General features: G+C 40.8%; 1 protein-coding gene across 3 annotated transcripts in view; it reads left to right on the forward strand.

The window, feature by feature from the left end:
• The window catches only part of AFG1L (AFG1 like ATPase), a 115,594-nt gene that overhangs the window by 46,269 nt on the left and 45,160 nt on the right, over nt 1–24,165 (forward strand). For 2 of the 3 annotated variants that reach the window (XM_061623538.1, XM_061623536.1), the window contains exons 7-8: nt 10,281–10,339; nt 23,015–23,097. In XM_061623538.1, the coding sequence (XP_061479522.1) occupies nt 10,281–10,339; nt 23,015–23,097 (142 nt within the window). The remainder of the gene's footprint in view (nt 1–10,280; nt 10,340–23,014; nt 23,098–24,165) is intronic. The other variant, XM_061623539.1, reaches the window with a different exon arrangement.

Raw genomic sequence — 24,165 nt, forward strand, 5'->3', positions numbered from 1 at the left:
GTATTATCCTGAAATCTCAACTTTCTCTGCAGCACAGTAGTTTTTGAAGAGTGCTGTTATCAGCAGACTCTTTGCAAACAAAAGTGATTATTTAATTAATTTATATCCCATTCTTCCTCCCAAAGGGGCCAAGGGTGGCAAACAAAGTGATAAAAACAAAAAAATCTTTAAAACATCTTAAAATGGTTTTATTCTTCCGCATAAATTTTATCTTCCTTTTTGTTTGATAATGCTTTAAAACATTGCATGCTGAGATAGTTAAGATCTACTGAAAATAGCAGTTATTTGGAATATGCAATTGAATTTTTATTGGCGCTCAGCTTGGATAAGCTTCTTAATGCTATTCTGCCTTCTGTTGATTTCTCAGGAGCCCTTCTTCTTTTCCCTCCCCTCTCTCCAATTTTGATACAGTACGTATCAGATACCAGATAATTTTAATGGCATTTTTAATAGTGGTTGTATTCCTCAGTTGGCCCACACTGCTAGAAAGTACTGGCACCCCATAGAGAATGGACCATTGGTCTCACCTGAAGGGTGATTTTACTATGAGTCCGGCCATCACAGCGGGTGTTAGCTCCACCTATCGTGCGAAGGCAAGAATGTCTTTGAAGTCAAGACTAGGGGCGTCAGGCCCCTCCCACTCTCCAGTTCATTCGCAGCGAGTCTAAGGAGAAATATCTAAAGATACAAGAACAAGGCCAACCGGCCTGGCAGCAGGAAAATAACACAATAGTACCATGCATAGTAACATGACTGCAACATAGCGGTATAACAGAACTAGAAGTCTTGACTTCACTCTTAAATTTAAATATAATAGCGTAACAGTAGTATATAACACATTAGAAAATATATAGTCATCCTCCAACTGGGAGGGTCGTGATGTCCGTACTCATAGGAAAATCACCCTTCAGGTGAGACCAATGGTCCATTTTCCCTATGAGTCCGGCCATCACAGCGGGATGTACCACAGCAGCCCATACAGGGAGGGACCACCCACGTGTTAATCCTTATTAAGAATCTGTTGTAACACTCGTCTGCCGAAAGAAGTGTCAGCAGAGGCATAACGATCAATTTTATAATGCCTTATAAACGAGTGTGGGGTAGACCAGACTGCAGCCCTACAAATATCGGCAACAGGAGCATTAGTGGCAAAAGCAGCCGAAGTGGCAACTGACCTGGTAGAATGAGCCGTTATACTAGCTGGAACTGACAGCTTCAGGGACTCATATGCTAAAGTAATGCATGCCCTTAACCAACGAGATAAGGTAGAATTAGATACTTTATGCCCCATAGACCTTGGATGAAAGGATACAAACAGAGACTCCGTTCTTCAAATCTCTTGGGTCCTAGACAGGTATGTCTTGAGAGCCCTCCGAACATCCAACGAATGCCAAGCCTTCTCGAGCGGATGGGTAGGATTCGGGCAAAAGGAAGGTAAAACAATGTCCTGGTTGCAATGAAAAACTGAATCGACCTTGGGACGGAAGGAAGGATCAGTCTTCAGCACAACAGAGTCCTTATGGAAGACGCAGAGGTGTCAAGCAGAAGACAATGCGCCCAACTCCGAAACGCGTCTGGCAGATGTGATTGCGATCAGAAACAAGACCTTGAAGGACAGCATACGTAGGGGCACAGACCTGATGGGTTCAAACGGAGGGCGTTGCAAAGCCTGCAGAACCTTCGGCAAACTCCATGAAGGGAACCGATGGACAACAGGCGGAGAGCGTAGGGCGACTCCCCTCAAAAAGCGTTTGATGAACGGATGTGAGGAAATATGATCGCCAGGAAAGGACACTGAGAGAATGGACGACGGAGTGGACGCATGTTGACGTAGAGTGTTGGGTCGAAGTCCCATCATAAAGCCGCTATGAAGAAATTGCAGCACCTGATGCACAGTGGCTTGGGATGGATCATGGTGGTGGGACTGACACCACTTGGAGAAAGCCACCCAGGTATGTTGATAAATACGAGTGGTAGATGGGCTTCTCGAGGCCAAAATAATATCAATCACTGCATCAGACAGTCCAGCTGACCTCAAATGTCCCCGTTCAAACGCCACGCTGTTAGATTGAGCCAAGTAGGGTCCTGATGCAGTACTGGACCCTGGGATAGAAGGTCTGGCCTGACTGGAAGTGTCCAAGGATCCATCATTGACATTGCCAGAAGATCTGAAAACCACGGTCGGCGTGGCCAAAATGGTGCTATCAGAACCAGCTGTGCCCTCTCGGTTCGCGTCTTCCTCAAGGTTTTGGCTAACAATGGTATGGGAGGAAAGGCGTACAATAGACCGTCTGGCCACGGTGTTGTCAGAGCATCCACTGCTTCTGCTGTTGAGTCCAGGTATCGGGCAAAGTACCTGGGAAGCTGGCAATTGCGACTGGAAGCAAACAGGTCAACTGAGAGGGCGCCGAACTGACATTGGAGACGATGGAAAATGGCTGGATGAAGTTTCCATTCTCCCGGAAATACCTGTTGTCTGCTGAGCCAGTCTGCTGTCACATTCCAAATCCCTCTGAGATGTTCTGCTTTCAGGGATTGTAGATGTTGTTCTGCCCAGACAAAAATGAGGGAGGCTAAGTCCTGCAGGGGACGAGACCTGGTGCCCCCTTGTCTGTTCAAATGTGATTTTACACACGTATTGTCTGTTCGAATGAGCACATGGTCCAAAGGGAACAGAGACTGAAAATGACGTAGAGCTAAGTGGACAGCCTTTAGCTCCAGCCAGTTGATGCTTTGAGTTTGCTCCGCGGTGGACCAAACCCCCTGAATGTACTGGGAGTTGCAGTGGGCTCCCCAACCGATGAGGCTGGCATCTGTGGTTACAACGGTTCTGCGGGGTTCTCTGAACGACGTGCCCTTGGAGAGGTGTTGAACCTTGGTCCACCAGCGGAAGGAGAGGCGCAGTGCGGGGCTCAAACGAACTTTGCGATGGTTGGTGCTGGCAATGTCCTGTTGAAACGGCAACAGAGTCCATTGAAGGTGTCGAGTGTGTGCTCGAGCCCATGGCACAATGTGGCACAGGCTTTTTAAACATTTTAAATTTAATTTTAAACCTAATATGGATTTTAATTTATAAACTCAATGGCAATTCTATTTCAGATTTTTATCATGTTTAATGTTTTTATAATTGTATTATATTTTTCACACTTGCTCATATTTTAATTGTGATTTTATTTATTGTACACCGCCCTGAGAGCTTTCTGCTATAGGGCGGTCTAGAAATGTAATTAAATAAATAAATAAAAAATGGTAGAAATGAACATCCCGAGCGTTCTGGCAAGAAGCATGACGTCTGCGGATGTTTGTTGCATCAGGGACCTTGCGATGTTCGTGATGGCAGTGATGCGATCTGGAGCCAAGAAGACCATTGCCTGCAGGGTGTCCAACATTGCCCCTAGATGTAGTAGGCGTTGGGTTGGTTGGAGATGGCTTTTGTCGAAGTTGACAAGCCAGCCGTAGGCCTGCAAAACATTGAGGGTGATCATTAAGTGATGATGAGCCAGCTCCTCAGACTTGGCCCGTATTAACAGATCATCCAGATATGGGTAGATATGAACCCCTTGGGTCCGGAGGTAAGCCACTAGGATGAGTAGCACCTTGGTAAACACTCTTGGAGCAGAGGAGAGGCCGAATGGCATCGCTCTATATTGAAAGTGCTGGTGGCCAAAAGCAAACCGAAGAAACTTCCTGTGAGCTATACAAATGGGCACATGGAGATACGCTTCCTTAAGGTCGATAGAAACCAGGAAGTCTCCTTCATGCAGACTCTCCGTAATGGAATGGAGTGATTCCATTTTGAACCTGCGATATGTTACAAAACGGTTGACAAACTTGAGGTCCAATACCGCCCTCCATGATAAATCTCGTTTTGGGACAGCAAATAGGAGGGAGTACACCCCTTCCGACCTCTCAGTTGTGGGAACTGGCTCTATCACCGCTATGTCCAAGAGGTGGTGGATAGCTGTCTGCATGATGTTGTGCCTGGCTGGTGCCCTTGGGCAAGGGGACGGATGGAATCTGTCTGATGGGGTTGCCCAGAACTCTATGGCATAGCCATAACTGAAAAGGTCCCTGATCCAGGAGACCGTAGTAAGGCGCAGCCATCGATCTCCAAAATTAAGTAATCTGCCACCTATGGGGAGGGCGTTAAGACTACTTGCGTAGGCGAGGGCCTCCCTTATATGAGGACGATGAGTTGCCCCTGCGCCCTTGGTACTGACCTCTGCCCTGGAAGCGTCGGTTCCAGGAGCCCCTGAATGCGTTGGGATCATAGGATCTGAAGTCGCGGCCTCGTCCTCCTGGCGTTCCTCGAAAGGGCTGGTTAGAACGGAAGGAAGGAAATCGCCTGAAGGGCCTGTGGTCGCTGTTCTTGACTGTGGCCAGAACCGGTTTGTGGGCGTCTTTTGGATCAACCAGCACTGCCTTTAGAGCTTCCTCGCCGAAGAGTAGAGATCCGGAGTAAGGAGCCCTGGACAGATTCAATCTGGCCGCTGAATCAGCTTGCCAGTGGCGAAGCCAGAGGGTGCGACAAGCGACTATTTGAGCCGTCATGGCTCGTGCCCCTAATTGAGTGGCATCCAAAGTGGCATCGGCCACAAAAGCTGCTGTCTTACGCAATTTCAATAGTGCTCTTCTGAGGGCGACAGGATCAGGGTTAGCGTCCTCTAGAAGGTCATCCAGCCACATCATAGATGCTCTGGAGAAGATGGAGGCTGAAGCGGAGGCACGCATGGCTAGGGCAGTGGCCTCGTGATTCTTGCGGAGGGCGAAGTCTATTCGTCGCTCAGTAGTGTCTTTTAGGTGGGATTCCCCTTCCCTGGGCAAAAGCGATTGTGAAACGAGGCGAGCGATTGGTTCATCTATGCCAGGGACATCTAACTTGGTGGCAAAGTCTGGGGCTAGAGCGTAAAGTCTGTCAGCCAGGTTCTTGAAGCGTCGAGCTTTGAGTGGATGGGCCCATTCTTCAGAGGCTAATTTGGCAATTGGGTCCGGCACCGGGATGTAGTGTTCAGTAGGTGCAGGGGATTTGAGGACCTTGGCCCCTTTGATAGCTGGGGCGGACGAAGTTGAAGGCACTGTCTGGAGACCAAGAGTATTAACTACCCTGCGTGCCAGGGGCTGATAGTCTGAGGCATTAAACAAGCGATATGATGTATCCTCCTCATGATCTGAATAGTCGCTCCAGTCATCTCCTTCAACGTGGTCATTGAAGGTTGACTCCTCCGCATACGAGGCTTCGTCAATACATCTGCCTCCGGCTACATCAAAGGGGTTAAGTGAACAGGAAGGGTGAGTTTCATGACACGCACGATGTTCCATGTTGAGTTGAGGTATGGCAGGAACTTGTGGTAGTGACTGCATTTGGGTAAAAAATGCCAGCATGGCTTGAAGTTGGGAGAGGAAATCAGGAGACAGCTGCAGCCCGGATGTGGCAGATGTATGTGCCTGAGGAGCTATTGGAACAGATGTTTGGGGCGGTAAATCGGAGGAAGGTTCGTTAGTCGAATACTGAGCGGGAAAGCCAACAAATTCTTCCCCGTCAGAGGAAGCAGCAGGGAAATGGAGAATATCGCTTATGTGTGCCTGAGGTGCTGTGGTGGTGGTTGGCACAGAGACGTAATGTGGGCGCTTTGGTTTGCTATGGCTGGAAAGATGTTTTGTCTTAGCCAGGGCTTTGGCATGTCTGGTCTTAGTCGTGTTAGAATGTTGTGGCTTGGCTGCTTGTGGCATGCCTGGCTGATCTGGCACCATATGGGTTGATTGCGGCATGCCTGGCTGTTCTGCCATCTTATATTAACTTGGGTACAGTACACTGCCACGGAGGGGGCAGGATGTAAAGACCCGAACTGGCTCAGCGTACGACCACGGAGGGGGTAGAATACACTGGCAGATGGCGGAGTGCACTGCCACAGAGGGGGCAGGATGCACTAAGGTATTAGCGTTAATATGTTATAGGCTGTATTTAGACTTAGTGCTGTAGGCTGTGTTTCAGGCGTGGTACACGGCCCCAGAGGGGGCAGGATATACCAATATAAATCAGATTTAGTACAAATCAGCCACTAAGATTAAAGCTCCAGCCTTGATAATACAATCCAGCCACTAGGATTAAAGCTCCAGCCTTGATAATATCATTCAGCCACTAGGATTAAAGCTCCAGCCTTGATAATACAATCCAGCCACTAGGATTAAAGCTTCAGCCTTGATAATACAATCCAGCCACTAGGATTGGAGCTCCAGCCTTGATAATATAATCCAGCCACTAGGATTACAGCCACAGTAAATTTGTGTGCAAGTCAGCCCTGTGTAAGTCTGTTTGCAGCACGTATACAACACACATATGGATAAGGGTAACAAAAAAGGCGGGAATTTTGAATTCAAAAAGTGGCGCCCGAAAAAAAGGGCGGGAAAAAACGATCAAAAAAGGCAGAGAGAGAAGGAGCAATGGCGGCCGTCTGGGGACGAAGTGGGGGGAAGGGCTGCCCAGCACAGACTAGCAGGGGGAGCCGCGGGGCCGATAACCGCACTAGCGGCTCCAAAAAACCCCCCATAAGAAATTGCAGATAATATTATCAAGCCTGTGAGGGATAAGGCAGCAGGAGGCAAGCTGCTGCCGGCGCCGGGAGCAGGGCTAGCCGCGGCGAAACTAACGTGCCGAGAAAAGCCTGTGAGGGCTGAGGCAGCAGGAGGCAAGCCGCTGTCGCCAGCGGGAACAGGGCTCTCCGCGGCGAAAAAAAAGGAGCGGAGAGAAAGCCGGATCGCCAGGCTCCAGGGAGGCAGAACCCTGGTAGATTAAAAAAGGTTGGAGGGAGCCGCAGCCGCAGGCTCCCGCCTCGGAGAAAACGGCAGCCGCGGTCTCTTCAAGGGCTCCACAGAGCGCGACTTGAGAAAAGCAGAACCGCTACTGGAGAGAAAAGGCTGCGATCTCCCGAAGCTCAAAACGGCCAAAAAACACAGAACACCGCAGCCGCGGTCTCTGTGGGGGTCGCCAGACAAGCAGGAGAGAGAACGAAAATAAAATGTTAAAGCCAAATCAGGGAGAACCGCAGCCGCGGTCTTTGAGGGAAAAAACCTCTAACAAGCAACAGAGGTAAGTGAAAGTAGGGAAAGAAGGACTGGGAAGACACACAAGCGACGCTGGGTTCGCACCCAGTCAAAACAAATAAACAAATACAAAAACAACTTAGCTAAATGCTACGCTATAGGATCTCAATGATAAGTTTTCCAATCTTGTTCATCCGAAGGCAAGAATGAACTGGAGAGTGGGAGGGGCCTGACGCCCCTAGTCTTGACTTCAAAGACATTCTTGCCTTCGCATGATAGGTGGAGCTAACACCCGCTGTGATGGCCGGACTCATAGGGAAAAATGGTGAGTAGCCCTAATGAAGTGGAGCTGCCCATCATAAATATTACATGATAATAACAACTTTAGAGAAGACGTTTCCCCAGCCATGAAAATGTTCATCCTCTGTCTCTCAGTTATAACTTAGGTAAATCATGGTGCATACAAAGAGAAAGAAAGAAATGTATGTCAAGTTCTGCATTTCTTGCTCTCTTTCATTGACTATTCACAAACATGGCTCTCATTCCAGCATTGTTATTTGGTTAGATATTTAGGCTACCTAACCTCAAGATCTTTGTATGGATAATAATATTTTCCCCTAAAATCTTATTAAAATACAAACAATCACACTAGCATCCAGTCCCCTTTTGGCTTTAGCTCTGGCCACAAAAACCACCCCATGTAATGATTGCTTTGTAATGACTTTGACATGTGTTGGGACTTGAGTGTTGATGGATCTTCAAAGGAAGAGAATTGGAGAAGGTAAACAAGAAGGTGAGAGTACAAATCTGTCTATGCCTATTTTTGATACACCTATGCAGACATTGTGTGCTGAAAATATGTGTTCCAGGGTATGGTCTAACTCTGAAGGCACATGAGGCCACTACCTTACTAAGTGGGTCTGCTCAGGGAACCACATGTATGTCTCTTTGGGTTCTGTGACAAAATAAAAGTGATATATAAATGTAAAAATATCAAAAACAAAATAAGGCACCATAACTGGCATGTGGTACAAACAATGATGGTAGATTAGTGCATGCTATGATCCAGACCCAAGCTTTATTGAAGTTTGTTCCAGAATTTCATGATTCAGAGTTCCATGGGTTTCCTGAGAATTCTAATTCTAATTGGCACTATAATTCATGAGTTAAAATTCTTTCCATCTTTATTATTGAAACAATATTTGTATTTCACTATTTTTATAAATAATGTGGGATTGTAAGTGAATAGAAAGGTGACCTATATTTTAATAGGTAGATTCTATGCTTTGCATGCAAAAGGCCTCATTTTCAATCCTTAGCTCCTAACTGAAGATGGATGCTTGTAGGACCAGGATTTATAGGCACCATTGTGCTTAGTTCCTGTACTTTTGATTTAGTGACTTCTGCTAGTCACTGTTGTAGGAACAGGATGAGACTGTCGCCCCAGCGGAAGCTTGGACTGTGGCTGGGAGGAAAGTAGAAGATGTTACCTGATGCCAAATGTGCTCTGCAGTCTGCCTAATAGGAGAGGATTCTATGTGTGTGCTGCTGTATGTGCAGTATCCATGTGAATGCTGGTTGCAGAAATTAACAGCTCCTTAGTGCTATTTGTATACGCACATAGCATTTGCATTTTGTCCTCCATGTTACCAAATTGGTTAGGATCATGCCCTGAGATGCTTTGTATCAGTTTATTTATTTGTGTGCAATATTCTTGAATCACAGACACTGTTAAATATGACAAATAGGAATACAAGGATTATACATTCATTTGCTTAGAAGAATAAACTCCGTTGTTTTAAACAGAACTTATGGCCAAGTACACTTATTTAGGATTGTGTCAACAGCGGGCCTTTCCAGATGTACTATTTATACCACTATAGCTGCTGTTTGTTCTAAACGTTTTTGGGGCAAAATTATAACTGCACACCACCAGTCTCATGTCTGTTTTTTTGGAAGGCAATTGTGCACTTTTTTCATCCATGCTAATGACAGGATGTGTTCAGATTAAGAAAAGTTCTGTGCCTGTAGTCACACCCCTTCCATTCCCTTGTTCCACCAACTGGTAAATGTCGGTGTTATGAGTATGCATATATGTATTTCACCTGGTATTCCAGAATTCTGATCTTGCTGGACATTAGGAGGATAGACAGCAGGAACTTCTTGAGTTCACTATGTTGGTCTGAACTATCTGCCATTTCAAAGACTGCAGTGACAGGCCTCCTGTGGAAAAAGATGGGGAAAAGGCACAAAATGGAAAACCTTCAGGACACCCCCCCCGCCACGTCACATAATAATGGTAGATTGTGCAACACACCTTCCACACTTTAAAATATTGCAGAACCATTCCATACAGTTCACAAATGTCAGGTTTTTTTCAATAGAAGAAAAAGTGATTTGATGCAATATTCTGGAATAGTGGTGGAATGATAAAACCAGGGGGAAAACAGCTATAGCACTCCGAAAGGTACATTTGGAAAGGCCCAGTAAGTTTAAATGTCTTACATCTAACAGGTGCATCAGCCAAACCCTGTCCTATTTGGTAATTATATCAACCAAAAGTTAAATATTGCTTAATGTCAGTTTTCTTTCATCAGACTTTATTCTATATATCTCTTGCTAAATTCACTTGTTTTATCAGAGATCCAAATCTAACTTTCTGGGGGTGATCCTTTTCCCCCCTTCATTTTTCTTATTTAGAGTGTAATAATGCTGTTAAAAGTGATTTTTTGTATGATGTTTTAATATCTTTTGTATGTTTACTGAAGTATAGTTAGAGGTTTAGTATGTTTTAAAGAGCAGATATGGACAGGTTAATTGTTGTATAGTATAGTTTTAGTGTTTGTGATATATCAAGGTAATTTTCCCCTGATGCAATGAGATACATTTAAACTGTATGATTAAATGTATTTATAAGAGCGATGCATTAATTATGATTAAATAAACTTTAATTAAAAAACAATGCAAATATTTAAATGTTTCTTTTTTTTTGTTCCCTTATTTTTTTATTTGTGTAGAACAGGGATCGAGAACCTGTGACCCTCCAGATGTTGTTGAACTGACATTGAGCTGCCATTAGCCCCAGCCAACATGGCCAATGGTCAGAGATGGTGGGAGCTGTAGTCTACAACGTCTAGAAAGCCATAGGGTTCTCATCCCTGGTGTAGAACTGCTATTTGTAAGACCAAAAGATAGTCACGGAAGGTTGGCATAGATAATACCAATGTGTTCTCTTTCAGACCTATATAAAAATGGGCTCCAGAGAATGAACTTCGTGCCATTCATTGCTGTACTGAAGGTAAAGGAAGCATGCTTGCTAAGGGCTCTTGGCTTTGTCCTTGCTTACTGATAAGCATTTTTATTGAAAAAGTGTTTTGTTATATTTCTGGAGGGAACTTTATTTCTTAACATTCTGTGATTAACCCAGTTGGTGAGGCAGAAGTTAATATTCCATTTGTAATATTTTTGAATCTAGAAGTTCTTCTTTCTCTCCGAACTGAATGGCAATGGAATAAAAGGAAACTTGCTATCAGAACAGAAGGAAATTTTCACTCTTGTCAGCTTATTTGACATTTTGTCTTCCTAAAGACAGGGAAGGTCCCAATGGAAGTCTAGGAGAGTGCTATACACAATTACCTGTTACTTCCTTCCCTTTTCAGAAAAACAAATGGCTGCAAGGTTTATTTTTCCTGTGATTGATTATTTCATTTTTAAAAAATCTTAGCCACCTTTGAAAATATATTTCCCCATGACAGCTTACAGCCTTTAAAGCAATGTAAAACAGCATAAAACATTAACAGTATAATCACAGTCATAATAACAGCTGTAATAACATTTCAGATCAACATACTGCAGCCAGTCATTGCCCATGCCAGAAGTTACTCTTGTGTCATCAGTTCCGTAAATCCAGGTTTCTCACAAGGAGAAAGAGAAAAAATTATTTAAATTAAACACTTGGATTTTGATCTTAATCTTACAGGGTGAAGCACTGATTGATGCATGGTTTGGCTGTCAGTTGCCAACTTTATGAACTTATTATAATTTGAAAGAGATGGGGGGGAGTGGAGAAAGGTAAGAGTGTGGGAATGCCAACAGACATTATAACTGCTCAGCCCTAATTTGCGTCAGCGGGACTTGTATGGTAGCCCAATAGGAGCTCAGTTTGGACTCCTGGAGGTTGCACAACAGCTGTTGTGTTGGTTCTTGCAGACATTTTTCTGATTGCTTGAGTCCTTTAAGGTAAACTTAGTATTTAATTACTTTGATCAGCATTTTAATTGCATAAGGTAGGGGGAAGGGTTCTTTTTCATCTTTGATATTCTATAAACATAGAATACACATACACATATTTCAGAAGTGAGCGCGATTCAGTTTAATGGCACTTACCCTAGGTAACTGAGTATAAGATTGCAGCCCAGATCTCTCCCTTTACACTGTATTTTAAAAGCCCTTTACATGACTAGATCATGCCCGCATAAAATCAGTATGATATGAAAGGGGAATTTTAAAAAATAGTGTAGAGAGACCCTTCCATAGGTAGAAGCAAAGACTGTGGAAATTATGAATCCATATAGACTGTTTAGATACTAAAGGTAATCTACAATCATAGCACTGTTCTTGCACCACTGAAAATCAGTGTGAGCACATGGACACAGCCTAATGATTTCAGTAGAAAGTAAAATGAAAAAAGTTAAATGCTCTTGAGTCTGAGTTAACATTTTAGGCTGCAATCCAATACACACTTACCTGGGAATAAGACCCATTGTTTAAGTTCACAGACCTGAATTTACAAGATCTGAACAGGGTGGTTTATAACAGATGCTATTGGAGGTTGCTGATTCATAGGGTCGCCATAAGTCAAAATCGACTTGAAGGCACATAACAACAAGACCCATTGAACCCAATGGAGCTTACTTTTGAGTAGACATGCATTGGATTGCAGTCTTTCTTAGGTTTCCTCCTCCCATGTGTGGGGTCCAAAGCAACCAGCCCTTGATCTTTAGAAATGTTTAGAAACATTTTAATTAATTTTCATGCTTCTTAGTCAACACAGTAACCTAACTTCACTTGAAGAAATGTTTACTATTGAGTCTCTTATATAGCAGTCATTAGCATTTATGTAGCAATATAACTGTATGTACATTTCCTTGGGAGCAAGTCCTGTTTTTTAATGCAGTGGATCTTGCTTCTGCGTTAACATGTGTAAGATGGGGCTGTTCAGTTGTTTCCTATTCTTCTGTTGGCTTTCTCCCCACTAAATGTTCATTTCTTACAGTCAAAAATTCACTATTAATGTTTGGAAGACCTATTGGATCAAGGAGACTCTGGTACCAGCAAATTCAGAGCAATCCCTTGGGGGGGAAACTGTGCATCCTCTAGCACCAGTTAGGAGATCTAAAATAACTTTGATTATGGGTTCTGCCTTTGTCAAGCCACCTGTGTTAGGGGCACACAGATCTGTCAGTTGACAATTTCTTTTAAAAATAAAGTCATCTTGGTGATTAAATTGATTTGTCATTTAGTTCCTTTCTAATGCTGTGATAGCCCAGTAGCTTTTAGTATGTTGAATAGTTGAAACTTGCTTTTGTGGTCAGTGTCAGCACCCTGACCTCTGCTGAGCTGTCACCTGAGTCAGAATTGCTGGGATTAAGTCTTTGATATTGTGATGTCTTCACTTATCAATTGACTTTTTCATTACTGAAGATGTTAGGCCTTTTGTTTCCCTTCTTAGTAAGTACCCAAGCAAGTCTTAAATAGAAGACTCTTTCTTTCCCAAGCTGTGGAAGTTGTAGGCTCTGCCTTTCTCTTTTTTTCCTGTATTAATTAAATGGATTATCTTTGGAATGTACAATACAGTTCAGTTGTGAATCATTGTGTTTAGCATTAGAAAAAGAAAGTGAGAGAGAATGAGAGTGTATACACGAGCAAGCACACACTCAGTAATATCAGGCTGAGACAGACTTTGGCTCAAATTCATGTTTGTTTCACATTGTATTTTTTGGCTGTTTTAATGTGATTGCATCTCAAAGAGAGCTTGAGTTAGAAATGCTTTGATACACAAAATTAGAACTCTAAATACGCAAGACTGTTTGATCCTCTGAAAAGTGTCTTGTGCTGTGCAAATCCATACCATATCCAATATATGTATAAGTTTTGTGACTTCTACAACAACCAAATTAAATAATGTTCAAAAATCAGGCAAGGATTAAAAACATATTTAATTAAATAAATTGCTTTTTAACTAAAGTGATTGTCACCAGATATATAGTACCAATTATTTTTCCCAAGCTATTGCTTGACAATCCATTTTTTTAAAAAAAAACTTTGTCACCTGATGGTATATTAATAATAGCTAACTTTTGTGTTCTCTTCCATCTTGATCTTAATAATAATTCTCTTCTGTTTCAGCAAATTAACTCTTTAATTGAAGCAGCTGACTCAAATTCTGTGATAGCTATGTAGTACTGCATTTCTTTAAATGGATATGTTTGCTTTAATGTTTTCTGTGGTTCTGATGTGATGCAAAATAAGGTCTTCCTTATCTTCCTCCATCCCCCCTACCTCAAAAGTCCAAGCCAATTAATAAAGCTTGTAAATGCTTTGTCACAGGCCACCATGGAGGTCTGTAGAGAAAACTTTAATCCAATAAACATTTCATTTAGATCATGAAAAGAAAGTGTGAGGAGAAGCTCCTATAGGAGAGGGTTTTACATGCAGTTCTCTCCATGCAGAGATATTAGGAATTTGCCAAATTAAGCAAAAGGCCTTCATATTTAACACATTAAACATGTCAAAACTAATAATGGGAATAGTTTAATTTAGGTTGAACTTTACATTGTGAATATTCTAAACAGCTACAACTGTTTTCTTCAAAGACTTACTATTGAGCTGGATGGACAGGGCAAGAGGAGGTTGTGAGAAACCCAAATAGCAAATAACACTGGCCGAAAGTTGGGGTGGGGAGAGGAATAGATAATTAGGTGTAATTAGCGTGTATGAATTGTTGTCTCCCTGCCCTTGGCTTGAATAAATTTGGAAGAAAAAAATCCAAGTGGTGAAACTGCTTTGATGTAAGAGGAGTCATTGTGGCATGGCAGCATAAAGGCAGTGTTTTATATTTCTTACATAATGGTTGTGATACAGAAAGACTGAATGGACTCTGCACCCCCCAGTCTGCTTTACAGCTAGGACTTTTGGATTCTCTTGAAACAAAATGCAGCAGAAGTTTTCAGTTGTTGGTAATGAGGTAGCAGACCTCATCAGAGATAGGCATAAGCCATCCTTAGCCTTTGCTTAGATCTTAATCACTTTTTTAAAAAAAGAATTCTGGGAAATCTACTTTCTTAAATCAACTCTTTCCTTTTTCTTCTTCTTCCTTATTTGGAGCTCTGGAAGGAGCAAAGGTTAATGCCAAAGAAAGAGTACAAATCAGATTTTAAAGTAAGAAAGCATAGTGAGCAAACTTCATCTTGGGTGGAACTGAGTTAAAGTAACTTAGTCATCTTTATATATTTGACCTGTTGTTGAACAACTGCTCTTTTAGTCTAGCATTAAATGTATCCAGTTCTCTTCTGTTTTGCAGAAAGACATATAGTGCTTATTTATTTGAATAAGATTTAGTATCAGGTGTGGGTGGGTGTTCTTAGTAAGAAATGTTTATACTTTGGGATATAATGCAAAGTACCTTGTCAAAGACCAAGATGTTGGTTTATATATAGCTTCTGTGTGGCACAGTGGGAAGGGACAGTTTCTCTTGAAAAAAGAAGCCGTCTTATGCTCTTAAGTTATTCCCCCCTAAAGCTTAATATTGTTCCCTTTGTTTAGGACTTTCTCTTGATTCTACATTCACTAAGCTCAGACCAACTTTTTTTTCCATCAGAAAACTTACCTTCTTTTTCAGAACTTTATAGTTATTGCTACTAGAGTCTGTGATGAGTTACATGGTATATAGAAGCAACCATAAAGCATCTAATTTGAATTAAAGGACCAAACTACCAATTTTATTTGCTGAAGCAGAGAAGCTAAACTTATTATTCCAGCTGAGATTCTGGACAATGATATACTTCTGGAAAACGAACAATTACTTTGTGCATATCTGCAGTATTTTAACAAACATAGAAAATAAATCAGCAGTAAAAGTATTAATTTGTCAGCCTTTAAAAATATTAAGAACAATGAATCAGATTTTATTCACAAGGACTTCAGTTATGCAACAGTAACAGGTACAATCTTCTGCACACATTTTATGTATTTTTTCCACTCTAGGGCCTGATCCAATAACTTTGGGTGTTCAAATGTATTTATCTTTTAGATTTAAATTTTTATATTTAAAAATATAATATTTACATTTTTATGTATGTGCCTGTTATTCTCAATTTAGACCTCTGTAGCTACCAGGCTACGCTTGGGAAAAGGAAACTAGCATTTCATTTAACCCTTTGAGGATTTATTATGTGGAACAAGTAGCCTTTTGTGCTTGAAGTTGCACACTCTGAAAAAAGCAACACCTGAATATCTCAGGAGCTTGAATAATTATGCCCGATTGTGTTTTGCTGGTGTAGGTCACAGGAAATTCACTTAGGGTAGAGTCTCTACAAAGCTAAGATATATGCAGATTTTCTGTTGTTGGATTGTGTAAAAATTATTTACTGTTAATACTTGCATAAAGGTTAGAAAGGTTGATGAAGTGATATTTAGTATTGCTTTACTATTCACTGCGTGTCAGGATGTAATTATGACTGATTCATGGAACTGTCTTAGGAACGAACCATCTTTATTAAAATGCTGATCAAGATAAGAGCTGACAGTAATAAAGAATAGAACATTTTAGTCTTGTTGCTTTTCAATGATTGCTAATTACCCCAGAGGTCATGTATAGTGCTTGGGAGGATTCATTGACATTATTTTCTTTTAAGTCTGCTGTTTGAACAACATCTGAACATGAAGACAAAGACTGAGTGCATACTGAACAATAGTTTGACCAAGTTTTTTTATTCCACAAATACTAGATGATTCCTCTCTTTTCTGTTTAGTTATAGAAATTTATGTTCAGATGAGAAGGCAAGATCTTTGTTTTAAGGAGCCGCTACCCTAATCATATCCATCACTGTCTTCAGAAGGTCAACCCAATAAAGAGGAAACAATATACTGCTAACTCTCCTATTGTTTATTGTATGTAGAGCATAACCCAATGTAGAGGTAATTAAAAGCCCAATCTCCTTCCTATGACTTTGGTTATCCCATAAATCAGGATTTTCAGTTTCTTTATTAGATAACAAGATGCATTTAACCTACAACATACCTTAAGACAGAGCCTTTGTTTGTACACTATATGCCATGTTTGGAACTGGTAGTGTTTATGTGCTATGGAAGAAATAAGAAGCATTGCCAGAGCCTAGGAAGAGATTTAGACTAATGAGCTAAGTATATGGAGGCAAGTGAGGCAAGTAATTTGAGTCTAAATGCTAGGTTGAACAGCATCCCCAAACTGGTGCCCTTCCAGATGTTTTGGACTACAACTTCCATCAACCCCAGCCTATATGGTTGTACTAGATCAGACTGATGAAAATTGTAGTCCAAAACATCAGGAGGGCACCAGCTTGGGGAAGCTAGAGCTAGAAGAAGAACTAGCACTTAATGGGAAAAGGGGGCTCTGGCATAAATGCATGAAGGTAGTAGATTAGGTAGGTGCACAAAACTCAGGAACCATAATGACAGTAGCATGACTAGAAGCAGGGTAACTTCTGTCCCTTGTATATAATAAAATGAACATTTCAGACAATTTATTAGTAGTCAATAACAACAAAATTTATTAGTAGTTAATAACAACAAAATCATAGCAGTGGATAGTTACATGTACAAGACTGGTGTAGAGACAATGCTGGGGAGCTCGTAACAATTCCTAAGAAATCAGAAGTAGGCTACAGATTTTGCTCTGTCTATCCAACCCTTTTCCTCCTGGGATGAATCCCTTCACTTCCACCCTGACTAGAGCTGTAAGGGATATGTTAGCACAAACATTAACAATAGTTAATGTTAACAAGGGAATGTTAAGCAGGGATCCACCTTAACCTAACTTTGAAATGAAATTTTGGACATTGCTAGTGAACTCTAGTTAAGATAGAATTGTCACCCAGTTAACAAAATCCTAGTTTATTGATTAAATTCGCATATGGGGAAAATAAGCAATCCTTCTGAAGAAGTCTCTTGTTTTTAGACAATACATGTATGTGTCATTGCAGGAATTAATTTGGAGGCATTCCTCTTTGAAAGAGAGAAATAGGAATGCCTTTAAAGTTCTTATAAGTACTTAATATCTTTATTTTTAAAAACTCATGTCCAATTAATCAGGGACACCTTTATAGTTAATAATAAAATTTGACTGATTAATTTAACTAATTAATGAACTGTTGCAGCCATTTTTAAGAGGAAAAGTAATATCAGTTGACCATCCCTTAACTACAGTTAAAGTGACAATAGGGAATTTGGTCCTGAGAGAAGAACAGCTGAAGGACAGATTGTGCAATCCTGAAGTCTACTCTTGATTTTTTTTAATGGAAATAAATTAAAGTGTAGTTCTCAAACAATTTGGAGTGGCTCATTGATGGGGGACAATTATATGGCTAACCAGCTTTAGTCATTTCCAAGGATATATGACATCAGCTAAGCAGGGGTCCCCCCTGCCCCAGAGGAGCACTTGCTAAAGAGTTACATTAATTTGTCATTTTTATTGTTTTTTTTTGTTTTTTTGGGAAGTTCTTAAATGAGTACACCCTTTATCTGCACCAAATTATTGCCCATCTGCATTGGCCTGTGTAGATGCATGAATCCAGAATAATAGTACAGGCAGTCATAACCAAAAAAATAAAAGCTGTTCAGTGGTTTACATTAGGGATCTGAATTCAACAAGTTTAAAATACGTGTCCAGACACAATTGGCATAACAGATGCCCCCTCCCTATGCAGCCCACCACGTCTCCAAACTCTGCTCTGGAAGATTGAGTGACCGGGGGGGGGGGTTGTGTGTGTTTTGCATTAGCTACTGTAGCATTGTACTGGCTATATAGATTTGTTTTCCAAATACTATTTAGACTGCTCTTTTAACATTGCATTAAAAAAGAGCCCCAGAGAGGAAAAATTAAGTTTCTCTTTGCAAGATGCAAATCCATCCGTAGAAGAAAGTTAACAGATACAGGGAGGGAGAGATAAAAGTGATCCAGAAATTCTGAACATGAGAAAAAATGTAGCTAAATTTAGTTAGATTAACTAAAATTTAGCTTAAATGCAAATCTTCTTTTGGCTCTCCAGAAGTCCAATCATTCTTGTTAACTTAATAGATTTTAGCAATTGATACTAGCTCTCACACCACTTAATACCAGTGTTTTATCATCTACCCATTGGTGAAACTTTTGACAAATGTTCTATTTCCTGTATTTTGATGCAGTGGCAAAACTCTCCCAAAAGATGTACTGTTTATACTGGATTTTTTGTAAACTCCCTACTACTTTGTTTGGAAATCCAGTATAATTACCTACCAGGTCTTCAAGCTCTCTGTTTCAATTCTAACTTAGGATTTAGGCTGTTCTGAAAAGCTGTTGAAACAATCTGGAATTCTCCCCACACTATAGAAGTGTGCACCATTCTGCCAGGAGTGATGTCATATGACACCAGTGATGCCAGAGTGATGCCAGGCTGTGGTATAAAGGCACATAAGGCCAGCTGCCTGCTGCAGCTGAGCAGGGTCAGGTCTGTTCAGTGCCTGGATAGGAGACTGCCTGGGAACCACATGTAAGCCGCCTTGGTTTTCTATCATGAAAAGAAAGGTGGAGTATAAATGTAATAAATAAATTGTCAGGTGTTGTCCCTGAAACTCCTGCCTGGCTCACTGTCTCCTCTGCTCCAGTGCTGAGGGAGATGGGTGGCAGTGGTGGTCTGAAAGCCTCCAGGAACCCATGCAGCTGGTGTGGGTACAGCCAATCCTGGGGCAAGGGATGGCCAGATCCCAAGCAGCTCTTCATGGTCATTGGCAATATAGAGATCTGTTGGGGGATCCTATTCCCCTTGCTGCTCTGAGGAGACTTTTCTCTTTTGAGGTCTGGGCAGGGCTGAATCCTGACATGTCAACTCTCCAGAAGGTGAACGGTAAAAGTGTGTGTGTGTTATACATTGAGGGGGGCACACAAACCCTTTGGCATCACTTTTGGGAGCAAGTTTAAAAAATAAAATGGTAAAATGGGAGGAGCGGCACAAACATCTGTGATGTTTCATGCTTCACATGAGAAGGTTCCAGATGCAGTCTCTGGCATCTTCAGGCAGGGCTGTGGGAGACCCTGTCTGAAACCCTGGAGAGCTGTTGCCAGTTAGGGTCGACAGTACAGAGCTACCTGGACCAATGGTCTGACTTGGTCTAAGGCAGCTTGCTGGGTTCCTGTGCTGTAGTTTTCAGTATGGATGTTGCCACTAACTTTTAATGTTTATATGGGGGAAAGCCTTAGTTGTCTCCATAGCTGTGTCATTTCCAGCACTTTTAGGTTTATTCCATTCTGATAGAATTTCCAAATGTCATGGTATATATATCTCTATTTCTGCCTCACCTGGCTAAGTTAAAAAGCTTTCTGAGTCTAATGTTTTTTCCTTTACAATAAATTTTGTTTTAACCTTCTTAATTACATTTTCGAAGTGTAATTGTGTTTGTCCTTTGCTATACATAAATACATAAAACAATACATAATAATGCGAGCAACTGAATAATTCTAAGCATTAGAACTGAATAGGGTAAGAAATCACAGTCCTTATGCCAATGGTTATTGAAATGTTCCGTTAGTATGACATGTAGCTACGCTGTTTGACTAGCTTATACTACAGTGGGGAGAAGAGAAGGAGACTTTTAACACTGCAGATAAAATATGAAGCTATGAAGACTTTAAATGTAAACCAACTGTTAAGATTGTAGCTTTGAAAATTAAGGGCTAAAATATGAAGACTCCAGTTAAAAGTTCTTTAGCTGCTGATTAGAATTCCCTGATGGTGATTAGTGAGTGTGGAATGCAATCATGCCTGTAGGCTTTAATCAATCCTGTGATGGAGAAGTCAGTTACTCAAAGAGACCAAATTAATACATGTATTGTTTCTATTGGGCTTATTATTTTTAATACTTAAAAAAAGGATAGAAGGTAGACAAATTTGTGATGAAGTATTTAGGAACATGTAGAATTTGAACAATTCAGAAGCATGAACTTTACTAGCAGATATTTAATTCCATTTGCCTTTATCCTGTGAATGTACTTTATGTTATTTTAAATTGCACTTGGATATTTTCCTGTTGTGTTCTGTGAGCAGTTATTCTCATTAGCTTCTCTGTGCAGTGGTCCTAAGACTTTTCAAGTAATATTTTTCTATGTGTAGGTATTTCAGATATTGTGAGACCTCTATTTTTATTTAGAAAATTACCTCTCCATATATATGTCATGCATTTCTGTTATTGAGATGTTCCAGTGATGTGGAAGCTTAGAGAATAAGCTGTGATATGAACAGGTCACCCTCTGTTTGTGTTAAAGCCAGCTAACCTATCAATATGGCCATCATGATCCTGTTGGAGACCATGGGATGGCATCTTAAGTCTAGACTCTAGGAGCTTGAGTGCATCAGTTTTCACTATAAAGAAAAGCCTTCGTGTTTAATTCCAGAGATGGAGGGAATGTGGGGAGTTCTTACTAATGTTCCAGTGGATAGAGGCAGATCAGGCCTTCTACACGGCGTTATTCCAGATTCATCCATCAAGCCCTAGATCTCCTGGTCCTTAGAAACCGCTTTTCCACCAGGCAGTTGTTGTGTTTGTGTTTGTTTTGTTATAATAATTATTATTTATTTATTGCATTTCTACACTACATTTCTGCCAAGGCAGTTTCATAGTTTCAGATAATATTAGAATTAAAAAAGTTACCAAATATTTTCAGTCCACTTCAGGAACTGATAGCAAAAGCTCTCAGGCCTGGGCTTCCTCTAGTTCGCCTTCCCTCAGAGCAGACAGGGCTTAAGAAGCCCCAAAGTACATGGGAGAAGAACTATACTACTACTACTACTGCTACTACTACTACTGCTACTACTACTACTACTACGAGCAGTAATTTTTACCTAACGTTCTTCAGAACTCCCCCTATATTGTGCAATGAAATAAAGCATATATATATACATTAGGCAAATTTATTGCATAATCATTTTTAAAGTATTTTTCCAGATTTACCACAGAAGTCTATTCTTCCTGACCACAGTGTGCTTGGGCTGCAATCCCATGCCTGCTTACTTCCACTGAACTTGGATTTATTTATTATTTTATTTTTAAACATTTATATGTTGTTTTGCCAAATAATACTCTTCCAAGGCAGTTTATGCATTAAAATTTAAAAAATACGATGGGTTATATCCTCAGTCAGAATCAGAGTAGACCCATTGAAAACAATGGACTTAAGTTACTTAGGGTTATTGTGCCAAGTGCTCTTCAACATTTTTATTAACAACTTGGGTGAGGAAGCACAGAGCATGCTATCAAATTTGCAGATGATACAAAATTGGGGGGCACAGCTAATACTGTGGAAGATGGAAACAAAATTCAAAGAGACCTTGATAGGCTGGAGCATTGGGCTGAAAACAACAGAATGAAATTCAACAGGGATAAATGCAAGGTTCTACACTTAGGGAAAAGAAACCAAATGCACAGTTATAAGATGAGGGATACTTGGCTCAGCAATATGACATGTGAGAAGTATTAGTTCCCCTCTATTCAGCACTGGTTAGGCCTCATCTTGAATACTGCATCCAGTTCTGGTCTCCGCACTTCAAGAAGGATGCAGAGAAACTGGAACAAGTTCAGAGGAGGGCAACAAGGATGATCAGGAGACTGGAAACAAAGCCCTATGAGGAGAGACTGAAAGAACTGGGCATGTTTAGGAGAAGAGAAGACTGAGGCGAGATATGATAGCACCCTACATGAAAGGTTGTCACACAGAGGAGGGTCGGGATCTCTTCTCGATTGTCCCAGAGTGCAGGACATGGAATAATGGGCTCAAGTTGCAGGAAGCCAGATTTCGACTGGACATCAGGAAACACTACCTAACTGTTAGAGCTATACGACAATGAAACCAATTACTTAGAGAGGTAGTGGGCTCTCTGATACTGGAGGCATTCAAGAGGCAGCTGGACAGCCATCTGTCGGGAATGCTTTGATTTGGATTCCTGCATTGAGCAGGGGGTTGGACTTGATGGCCTTGTAGGCCCCTTCCAACTCTACTATTCTATGATTTCAGTGGGTCTGCTCTGAGTATGACTGTTGGACATCACCCAGTATCAAGAACATTTCTTTTAAAATCCCCTAAACCTCATACCATTATACAAAACAGTTGTTCCACAAATCGGCAATTTCTGGAGAACAGGTGAAGAAAAAAAATCTCCCAACCAAAGAGCATATTGCTTATGTAAAGGTCACTTTATTTACTCTCAAGTAAATATGCACAGGGGTGGGCTATTCTTATGCATTCAAATTACTGCAGTCAGTGCTGGCATTCATACCCCTTTTTGGATCTCAATGACCAAGACCATTGAGGTTGTTTGAAACTTTGATCACCTCTTGTCTAATCTGTCCACTTTATGTTGTTGTTCTTGCACAGCTCTGCTACCTTGTTTTGCTTAGTGAGTAATACAGAAAATTTATGTTTTTTATGTCTGTATTAATGCCTTATGTTTTTTACATCTGTATTAATGCCTTCTTAATGGCTGAAAGGAGAATTCTCAGTAACTTCTTGGCATAACTTTGAAGTGGCCTCATAGTTGGAAGTGAATAACTTGCCAGACTCATAATTCAGTTTGCCTTATGATGATGCTTAGGCACGTGTGAGCCATTGCACTGATAAAATGTGCTGTACTTAGTCACTACATTCCATAAGAGGAGCAACACCTCTGTTTATTTTTTCTATATTCAGAAATATTGCAGCACTATCCAGCTGGATTCTGGAATAGACTACAGGAAACGAGTGCTACCGGCAGCAGGAAAACTCTATTACCTGTAAGTTGTTGTAACTAAAAGTATTTTTCTTTTCTTTCTTTCACTAGTCATCAAGTCTTGCTACAAGGGCAGGTAAAAACACTTTTTTCACAAAACCAGACAAATGTCATATAGGCAGTCAACTGTCTTCTGTTTTTGCCACAGTGCTCGTGCCATCAGATGGCATTTTCAGTATATTCAGTAACATCGTTTAAAATGTGTGACTGAATCAAAACTAATTAGATTTTTTTGTGGGGGGAGGTGTGGTGTTTGCAGAACTGAAGTGACAGATGGTTATAAAGCAATGAATATCCTCTTGTAAAAGAGTGTGCAATTCCCTGGTAAATAAAAGAGCATCCTTTATTGTAGTAAACTAATTATTTATACAAATCCTCTGACAAGGACTCATTTACTGTAGGGTGTTACCATTTGTGGATTCAAAAACTTGTCTTATTTTGACAGATGATCTGCTTGTATCTAGGATGTTGATTTACTTCAGCATTTATTCTGTATTTGAAGATGATAAAAATAATACCATAATACAGCTATAAGTACAATTTATCTGTATAGCTCTGATTTCTGTTTCCCTAATGATAGTTTACCCTCAGAGCAATTTGAGAATACAAGTATATGTGATGCAAAGTTGTTCCAACATTTAAGAAGAGAAAGTGGTTTTAATCAAGCCAATACAAGTATGAATCTACTCATAGCTTTATTGTACCATTGTTTTTTAATATTATTTTTGAGGAGTTTAAATAATGACTGGGCTTCTAGCTAGCAAAATGAGCAGCCCCAGTCTAAGACTATAATGGTAGCATACTCTTCAGACTATCTACCATTTCGTTCATAATCCAGGGTTAGCATCTTACATAGAAATTAATTTTTGTGAGTTTTGCATGCAAGATTGTGAAATCATAGGGTCTCACCTGAACTTTCAGGGTTTTAATCTTATTCTTAGGCATTTGAGGGAAGAAATAAAATCTCAGAATGAGGGACTTGGTAATTGAAAGTTCCTGAGCATGCACAACGCTTCCCTTCCCAAAAAGGAAAAAAGATGTTCATTTCATGTAGTGGGTTCAGAACCATTAC

This window comes from Rhineura floridana, chromosome 4 (genome assembly GCF_030035675.1).
Source record: "Rhineura floridana isolate rRhiFlo1 chromosome 4, rRhiFlo1.hap2, whole genome shotgun sequence".
In the NCBI taxonomy this organism is placed as follows: Eukaryota; Metazoa; Chordata; class Lepidosauria; order Squamata; family Rhineuridae; genus Rhineura; species Rhineura floridana.